This window comes from Tupaia chinensis, unplaced genomic scaffold (assembly GCF_000334495.1).
Source record: "Tupaia chinensis unplaced genomic scaffold, TupChi_1.0 Scaffold149501_1, whole genome shotgun sequence".
NCBI classification, from domain to species: domain Eukaryota; kingdom Metazoa; phylum Chordata; class Mammalia; order Scandentia; family Tupaiidae; genus Tupaia; species Tupaia belangeri.
In genome coordinates, this window is record NW_006209345.1 from 3,206,491 (window position 1) to 3,216,595 (window position 10,105).

At 42.1% G+C, this 10,105-nt stretch overlaps 1 protein-coding gene across 3 annotated transcripts in view; it reads right to left on the bottom strand.

Moving 5' to 3' along the window:
* The window catches only part of KDM2A (lysine demethylase 2A), a 153,117-nt gene that overhangs the window by 66,094 nt on the left and 76,918 nt on the right, over positions 1-10,105 (bottom strand). For all 3 annotated transcript variants that reach the window (XM_006171303.3, XM_006171304.3, XM_014585315.2), the window contains one exon: positions 8,526-8,704. In XM_006171303.3, coding sequence (XP_006171365.1) covers positions 8,526-8,704 — 179 coding nt within the window. The remainder of the gene's footprint in view (positions 1-8,525; positions 8,705-10,105) is intronic.

The window sequence follows — 10,105 nt, forward strand, 5'->3', positions numbered from 1 at the left end:
TGCAGGGGAGTCCAGTGACATAGCCATTATGCTAACTGCTGGTCCCATATAAAATAATTATTAAAAAATAATATATATCAATAGTTTAAAAAATAATAAAAAAGATGGGGCTGGCAGGTGGTGTGGTGATTAAGGTGCTGGTTGACCACATGGTCAACCGTAGCTTGAGTCCCAGACCTGGTGGCTATTGGTAGGTTTGTACAGGCAATGTGCTATAGAAACTACTAGGTTAGCAATAAAAAATTCCAGGTCTATTATGTTTCTTGAGATCATGTAAGGTCCTGGAACTTATCTATAAAATTAAGACAATTATCTTGAAGGAAGTTTTAAATATTTACTGAATGAAATGAGAAAACAGTATAAAACTATGTCAAAACATTACAGTGATTTGTAGTATATCCTGTAACTTCAAGTGCCTATACCCACCACTGAACTCCCAGAAACATCCCCAAGTAGATAAAGCAACCACGAATCCAGCAAAGTGCTGATAATTAAATATCTAACTGATGGTTGTAAAAAACCATAAGTGTAAGAGGAAACTTTAAAAAGGAAAAGGGCCAGCAGGTGGCATAGTGGTTAAGGTGCTGGACTCCCACATAGCTGATTACGGTTCGAGTCCTGAACCCAGAGGCTTGAAAATCATGCTGGCTGCATGTTTTGGGTGCACACATGCCCAAAATCCCAAGAGGAGAATAAAAGAGAAGAGATTATAGTGTGGTCATCCCTACTGGGGAATGATTTCTCACTTTCCCTCTCTCTGACTCTCTCTCTGTCTCTCTTTCTCACACACACCCTACGGCAAAAATCTAAAAAACAAACAAACAAACAAATACAAAGAAAAAAGTTCATGGAAAAGTAGAACTAAAGTACAGGTTTACTTTGGTACCAAAAAAAGGAAATCCATGCATAACTTTTCATACATTCATCTCCAACAAACTCACATATACATCTTCCATAGACCTCTCATATGTAGTAAGCTTTATAACATCTATGTATTTGATAACTTATTTAAAATATGTAGCTAGATAAATGCATATAATCTATGGATAATGATATAAGGCAGGTGATCAGTGGATAATCAGGTGTTAATTACAGGAGAGTGTTTGGAAGGAATCACCAATGCCATAGAAGAAATAACCAAAATAAGAAACTTTTTTTTTTTTGAGAGGTTTTTGCTATAGGGTGCGTGCGCTCACCAGAGAGACAAAGAGAGACAATAAGTGAGAAACCACCCCTCAGGTGGGATGGCCACACTGCAATCCCTTCTCCTCCATTCTCCTCTTGGGATCTTGGGCACACATGCACATGCGGCCAAAGTGAGTTTATGCCACCGGGTCTGGGACTCAAACAGCAGTCGACTGCATGGGAGTCCAGCAACATAGCCATTATGCTAACTGCTGGTCTCTAAAATAAGGAACTATTAAGGCTACCTTGCTGCTCCACTTCAAAGGATTTCTGCTTAGGGAGTCAACAGTTTGTTTGTTTGTTTGTTTTTTGGAGAGGGTTTTTGCTATAGGGTACGTGCGCTCGCCAGACAGACAGAGACAGAGAAATAGAAAGCGAGAAATCACCCCCCAGAAGGGATGGCCACGCTGCAATCCCTTCTCTTACATTCTCCTCGCAATCCCTTCTCCTCCCTTCTCCTCTCGGGATCTTGGGCACGCACGCACACGCGCCCAGTGTGCGTTTAAGCCACCAGGTCCGGGACTCGAACCACGGTTGACTACGTGGGAGTCCGGCGACATAGCCATTACGCTAACTGCTGGTCCTGGAGTCAACAGTTTTAACCAAGCATCCACTGGGCCTAGAACACTGAAAAAGCCCCAGATGCCTTTCTCTCCTTCAAAGAACCTCTACTTTCTGTTTCTTACTGTAATGACAACATCTCCCATCTCCTATTCTGTCCTTCATCAACTCTAATAGAATAATGAATAATGTACTTGCTCAATAACACCATAAATTCTCATATCTTAAGGGGAGAGGAAGGTTTGGGAGCTCATGGGCATTTATACCAAATTTCATTTGTGGAAAACAGAATTCTTCTGGCCAGAATTTTTCACCTGTAATCAGTACTGCCTCTCTTTCTTTGGCATTACTGAATACAGACAGATTTTGTGGTAATGTGTTTATACTTATCTTCTTAAGTTTATCTACAGTCTTGGTTAGGCCTTTGGGTAAATACTTGATCCATATGAAAACAAGCCTCCAGTAAGGATAATCACCAGTTTCAACCTATTTTGCACCGAAATTAGGGCAAAATAGGCAAGAAGTATAATACCTAGGATCTGATCTATTCATACGTTGTTTCAAAACAACTCATGGAGGCTAGCTCTGTGGCAGAGAAGAAACACACTGCTTGGGACCAGCACATAGTATAATGGTTACGTCACAAGACTCCCATGCAGTTGAGTTCGAGTTCTGGACCTGGTGGCTTAAAACTCATGCTGGATGCATGCGAGTGCATGCCCAAAATCCTGAGAGGAGAATGGAAGAGAAGGGATTGTGGCATGGCCAACCTCCTATGGGGGTGGTGATTTCTTGCCTTTTGTCTCTCTGGTGAGTACACATGTCCTATAGCAACAATCTCGCTCTCTCTTAAAAAATAAACAAAAAAACAAACAAAAAAAACACTGCTTGAGTAAGTTTATGGAGACTGAGATTTGAATCCCCTGCCTGGTCAGTCTGAGGCACTTTATGTATGTGCCAGTGCCAAGCATATGCCAGGCTGGGAGAAAGGGATCATGGCATAATCAGACCCTGTACAGGGTATTCTCCCTTTCCCTCTCTCACACATACATGTAAGCACCCTATCATAAATCAAAAAATAAAATAAAAACTCACGGGCTTCCATGAACTAACTGCCCATCACTCACACACACACACACACACACACACACACACACAAAATGAACACAGTGTTGTCTGTTGTCATTTTTTTTATCAGTTATAGGAACGACAGCAGTAAAAGTTCCGTCTTCTTACCAGAGAACTCTACTTTAAGCTAGTTCCCACAATGGGCACTAAAACTTGCCCACCTTACCTCCTTATACCTACTTTTACAGATCCTATTTATTTATTTGTTTATATTATTTTTCCGATAGGTTTTTACTATAGGGCATGTGCGCTCACCAGAAAGACAAGAGACAGACAGACAGAAAGCAAGAAATCACCCTCCAGGGGGGATGGTCACGCCGCAACCTCTTCTCCATTCTCTCCTCAGGGTCTTGGGCATGCACGCACATGTGCACGGCATGAGTTTAAGCCACCGGGTCCAGGACTCGAACTGCGGTCGACTACATGGGAGTCCAGCAACATAGCCACTACGCCAACTGCTGGTCCCTTTAGTTTTTTGCTTTAGTGTCTGTGCACTTGCCAGAGAGTGACAGAGAAAGAACCTGAGAAATCCTCTGAGGAATGGCCAGATCCAGAACTCAAACCACATAGTTAGCCATGTAGGATCTAGCCATCCTAACTTCGTGCTACCTGCTAGCTTTTTTTACAGTTTTGCTGTAGAGTGTTTGTGTTCATGAGGTGGTGGTAGGGCAGTGAGAAATCATTCCCAAGGAGGATGGCCACACTGCAATCCCTTCTCTTACATTCTCCTCTTGGGATTTTAGGCATGCATACACATGCATCCAGTGTTTTACAAGTTGCTGGGTCCAGGACTCGAACCGCACAGTAGGACACATGGAATCCAACTGTCTTATGCACCATACCACCAACTGGACTCCTCACATGCTATTCCTATTCATTATTCCCTTTATGTCAAATCTAGGTATTACTTTTTCCAAAGAGCTTCCCCCCAATATTCCTCTCATTTAGGTTAGGAAGGTCCTCTTCACATGCTCTCACCATATTCTGTATTATTTACCTTTGAAGCACTTACCATGTTGCAGTTTATATAAATGCCCATTTTCTTTTATTTCTTCTCTATGAACCTGTAACCATTTTGAGGATGATACTTATTTTTCTTTTGCTAAAGGCTGTATATGCTTGACAAAGAGAGGAAGAGGAGAATGTACTCCACATGGGGAATGGATATGCTATAACCCCTTCTCAACTCTATTCTGACAGGATTCTGGGAATACATGCACAAACAACTAGTGTTTCTCAAGCCAGTGGGGCTGGAACTAAAACCACATGGTTAGCCATATGGGATCCAGGTGCCTTAACCACTAGGCCATGGAGGTGGCCCCACTAAGTATTAAGCACCTTGTATAGTGCTCAATATGTATTTAATGAACTAATAAAAACTCTGAAGGTATTAAAGATCATAGGGAACAAGAGATTATGCAGCTTTAGGTTTACAAAAATAACAGGAAATTTTTTTTTTTAAAGGATTATTTAACTTTATTTATTTATTTATTTATTTATTTGACCAAAGAGGAACAGAGAGAGTGAAAAAGCAAGCTGACAGGTCCAGGACTCGAATCTTTGTCAGCCATGTGGGAGTCCAGCACCCCTAACCACCATGCCACCTGCTTGCCCCATGTATCTTGACTCATGATGGTACTTACATGTAACAAACAGTTGTCAAAACACTGAAATATACATCTAAAATGCATGCTTACTGCTTGTCAATTTTACCTCAATAAAGTCTGGGGGTTTTTTGTTTTGTTTTTTAAGCAGGTTTTTGCCTTAAGGCCCATGCACTTGCTGGAGAGAAAGAGAGAGAGAGAGAGAGAGAGAGAGAGAGAGAGAGAGAAAGAGAAAGAGAAAGAGAGACAGAAAGAGGGAAAATGAGAAATCACTCCCCGGGGGGATAGTCATCACTCCCCAGGGGATAGCCACACGGCAATCTCTTCTTCATTCTCCTCCTGGGATCTTGGACATACATGTACATGTGCCTGGTGTGAGTTTCAGGCTGGCAGGTCTGGGACCTGAACTGCGGTCAGCCTAGTGGGAATCTAGCAACATAGCTACTACGCCATCTGCTGGTCCCGGAAATCTGTTTTTTTAACAGGCACTGCTGAGATACATTGGGAAAGACCTAGACAAATGAAAAAGGAAAAGATACCTACAGAATAAGCATGTCACTGTAAGGTTACAGAAAGCTGGTTTGCTTTTAGAACCTTGGTCATAGTTCACTCAATTGTTCTGGACATGTGTTAGGTCTCTGAAAGATATGGGGCATTGTAGCCTCTGCCCTCTAGAGAATTTTCTAATTCTGAGGCCTTTAACAGGTTCTATTCCTCCATTTATTGTCTTACCATTTTTTTTTTTAAATTGTCAGAGGGCTTATGCACTCACCAGAGAGAAAGGGAGAGGGAAAAAGCACTCACCAATGATACATGGTCAAACCACAATCCCATCTCTGCCATTTCTCTACCCTGTTGGGATTTGGGGCAAGCACCCTATTGGGATTTCAAATCTTGGGGCTAGGACTTGAACAATATTTGGACATGTGAGATCTGGCTCCCTTAACTACTGGGCTATAGGGCTAGCCTGGTAAGACATTTTTCTAATTTTTATAAAATGATGTAGCATTTTCAGGGACCAGCAGGTGGTGTGGTGGTTAAAGATGCTGAACACTCCTACATGGCCAACCATAGTTCGGGTTCTGGACCTGGTGGCTTGCTTTCTTGCATTTTCTTTCTCTCTGTGTGTAGATGAATAAATAGAAATAAAAATAAATAATTATTAAAAAAAAGAAACAATGACAAATCAAAGCTTTAAAAAAAGATGATATAGCATTTTCATCATTAAAATTGAGGACAAGGGCCAGCAGGTGACTTATTGATTGGGACGCTGGACTCCCATATAGTGACCACAGTTTGAATCCCAGACCTGGCGGATTCTCTCTTTCTCTCTCTCTCTAGTAGCGTACATGCCCTATAACAAATTAAATAATACTAAGTAAAATTAAATAAATTATTATGTTAAAAAGACTGAGGACAAAATGAATAAATTCAGAATGCTACAAAGAAGGCTTCATGTGTACATGGTCATGTATCTTTTTTTTTTTAAACTTTACTAGAAGGAGCATGTGCTCATTAAAGAGAGACAAAGTGAGAGAGCATCTCCTACATGAAATAGTCATGCCATAATTCATTCTCCTCTGTTTTTCCCTTTGGGGTTTTGGGTATACATGCACATATGCCCCTGTATTTGTCAAGCTGCTGGGTCTGGGATTCAAACAGCATAGTCATGTGGGATCCAGAGGCCTTAACCACTTCACATGGTTAGTCAATTAAGAAAATAAGATTCTGAGGGACCAGCAGTTGGCGTAATGGCTATGTCGCTGGACTCCCACATAGCTGATTTTGGTTCAAGTGCCAGACCCGGTGGCTTAAACTCACGCCAGGTGCATGTGCATGCATGCCCAAGAACCCACGAGGAGAATGGAGGCAGAGACTGTAGTGTGGCCATCCCCCTGGGGGGTGATTTCTCACTTTCTCTCTTTCTGTCTCTCTGTCTTCCTGGCGAGCACATGCACCCTATAGCAAAAAACAAACAAACAAACAACTCTCCAAAAAAAGAAAAGGTTTTGTTTTTTTGTTTTTAAAGTTTTTGTTACAGGGCATGTACGCTCACCAGAGAAAAGAGAGACAGAGATACAGATAGAGAGAAAGTGAGAAATCACCCCTCCCCCTCAACCAGAGGGAATGGCCACGTCATAATTCTCCTCCATTCTTCTCTTGGGGTTTTGGAGACACACACACATGTAATCAGAATGATATTCTAGCCACCAGATCTGGTACTCGAACTGTGGTTGGCCACGTGAAGTCCAGCATTTTAACCATCATGATACCTGATGGCCCCTATAGAGCAACCTTAAAATTCACTTAAAACTGTTGGTGGGAAGTTTGCTTAAGAAAGTTTTATCTGGTAGGTTTATACTTTCTGAGAAGCTTAGGAGAAAACTGGTTTAGAGTCAGGTCATTGCTTTATGTGATAGTTATTAGGTGACTAGTAGTAATAGATCCATTGTAAGGGAAAGTTAAATTTGTTTTTGATCTCTAACTCTACTGAAGGCTGCTTAATTAATTAATTCATGTATGTATGTATTTATTTAGAGAGGTTTTTGCCTTATGGTTTATGTGGTCACCAGAGAGAGAGACAGACAGTGAAAAAAATCACTCCACAGGGGTTGAAGAGGAGAGTGGCCATACCACAATCCCTTCTCCTCCTGGGATCCTGGGCATGCGGGTGGGCATACATACATGCTTGGCATAAGTTTCAAGTCACCAGAACCACTGTCAGCTATATGGGAGTCCGGCGATACAACTGCTATGCCATCAGCTGGTCTTAAGGCAGTTTTTTATTTAATCCCTTTCTTGACAAAGTAGTGGCTGTCTACAGAAGGTTGGGAATACTTATTTCCCTGAGAAGGATTACTTTCATTTTTGGAATATATCTAGTCATTTTACGATTTTTTTAATTAAAGAAAAAATGGGGGGGGGGCAGTTAGCGTAATGGCTATGCTGCCGAACCCTCATGTAGTTGACTGGTGTTGTTCGAGTCCCAGACCTGGTGGCTTAAACTCATGCTGGGCGTGTGTGTGTGTGTGCCTAAGATCCCAAGAGGAGAATGGAGGAGAAGGGATTGCAGAGTAGCCACTCCCTCGGGGGGTGATTTCTTGTTTTCTGACTCTCTTTCTGGTGAGTGCGTGCATCCTATAGCAAAAACCTCTCAAAAAAAAATTTATTTTTTTTTTAAGATTTTTTGCCAGGGACCAGCAGTTAGTGTAGTGGCTATGTCGCGGGACTCCCATGTAGTCGACCATGGTTCACGTCCTGGACCTGTTGGCTTAAACTCACGCTGGGTGCGTGTTTGTGCGTGCCCAAGATCCCGAGAGGAGAATGGAGGAGGAGGGAGTGCGGCGGGGTGATTTCTCGCTTTCTATGTCTCTGTCACTCTCTGTCTGCCTGGCGAGCGCACGCGCCCTATAGCAAAAACCTCTCCAAAAAAAAAAAAGAAAGATTTTTTGCCATAAGGTGCATGTGGTCTCTGGAAAGATAGAAAGTGAGAAATCAGCCCCCAGGGGACCAGCAGTTGGCGTAATGGCTATGTCACTGAACTCCCATGTAGTCGACCACGGTTCGAGTCCCGGACCCAATGGCTTAAACTCACGCCGGGCGCGTGTGTGTGCATGCCCAAGATCCCAAGAGAAGAATGGAGAAGGGATTGTGGTGTGGGCATCCTCCCTGGGGGGTGATTTCTCGCTTTTTATCTCTCTGTCTCTCTGTCTTTCTGGCAAGTGCACGCACCCTATAGCGAAAACCTCTCCAAAAAGAGAAAAGAAATCAGCTCTCAGGGAGATGGCCACATAATTCCTTCTCCTCCATTCTCTTCTTGTGATTCTGGGCATGCAAACACACATCCCCAGTGTAGTTTCTAACTTCACCTCACAATGTCTATGATTCTGGAAAATAAAGACTATTCTAAAAATTCCAGTTGTTCTAACTAAATAGTCTATTCACCTTCTGCTTAATCTTGGTGTGTATGAAAAGTTATAAATTCTCCCAGTATAAAAACAAACCCTCTAGTGTCAATGACTATATGGACGAAATGATTAGACTAACCGTGGATGGCCTCTGCACCATGTTCTCCAATCTCGTATGGCTAAACTCTAGGCTGATGACATTATAGAGTTTCTCTCGTTCCTCCTCTGGAGTCTCATAGTAGCGTGTCCACTGAGCCATGGTCATTTCAATGCCTTTCTGCGTGTTTACATCCATGACATCCACCATGCGACGACTCCCTGCCACGAAAAGTGCATCAGTCATCTCTACTGAGCTACAAAATCCTTAAATATATTACGAATATAAAACACAAGTGTAAGGAAACAAGTATTCTTTCTTATTTAGGGTATTCAGTAACAGACATGGAAGCAGTTCTCATTCAGGATAGATAATCAATCAAATCACAGAGAATAGGAAAGACAACGGGTAATATTAAAAATAACAATACTCCCTATAGTACATTTACTATACTGTTAGCTGTTGACCTTTTATTTAATATCTTACTAAATCCTACAATTTTAAATGCTAAGTACTAGGCTCTATATAACATATATGAGAAAATAGGTGTTATATAACTTGTAGGAAAAGCAGGACAAGAACCTGGGCAAAATTCTAGAGTCAACATCAATGTTCTTTTCCACTGAACTATACAGCTTGCTTTTCTTCTTCTTCTTCTTTTTTTTTTTTAAAGAGATCATAGTTTAGTTTATCTGCACACCCATCACCCCATGAATTCACAGGGAATAAGTTTCAGAAGCTCAGGCTACTTTCCATTGGTTCTCACAAAATGTGCTTCTCTGGGTGGAGCAGGTTGGCACTTCAGTTGAACCCAGGTACCTTTCTTTGGCTTCCTTCTTTTAATGGTGATCTTCTTTCACACATTTTAGGAAGTTATCTCTGCTCTCAGAATGCTTAATATGGTCAATATTCTTATCTTGCCCTTTACTTGTTTGTTTACGATTTCAACAGCATGGTGGTAACACTGGAGACTCTTCCAGTTTTGCCATGGTAACATTTGCGGGGCATTCCTTTTTAAACAGTACCCATTCCCTTGATGACTACAATATCACCTTTCTTGTAGACTCACATGTATATTGCCAAAGGAATGACTCCATGTTTTCTTTCTTTTTTTTTTTTTTAATTTTTTTTTTTTTTGGAGAGATTTTCACTGCAGGGCGCGTGCGCTCGCCAGACAGACAGAGACATAGAGACAGAAAGTAAGAAATCACCCCCCAGGGGAGATGGTCACGCCGCAATCCCTTCTCCTCCATTCTCCTCTCGGGATCTTGGGCACGCACGCACACGCGCCCGGCGTGAGTTTTAAGCCACTGGGTCCGGGACACGAACCGCGGTCGACTACGTGGGAGTCCAGCGACATAGCCATTATGCTAACTGCTAGTTCCCTCCATGTTTTCTTTTTAAAGAATTATTTTATCTAACTTTATTTATTTTAATTTGACCAGAGAGGGACAGAGTGAGCAAGGGGGAGAGAAAGGGAAAATGAGAAAATAAGTTGCCAGGTTCAGGACTCGAACTAAGGTCAGCCATGTGGGAGTCCAGTGCCCTTAATCACCATGCCATCTGCCAACCCCACCACTTTATGTTTTCTAAAAGGCACAGAGAACATATATCGGGTGCCA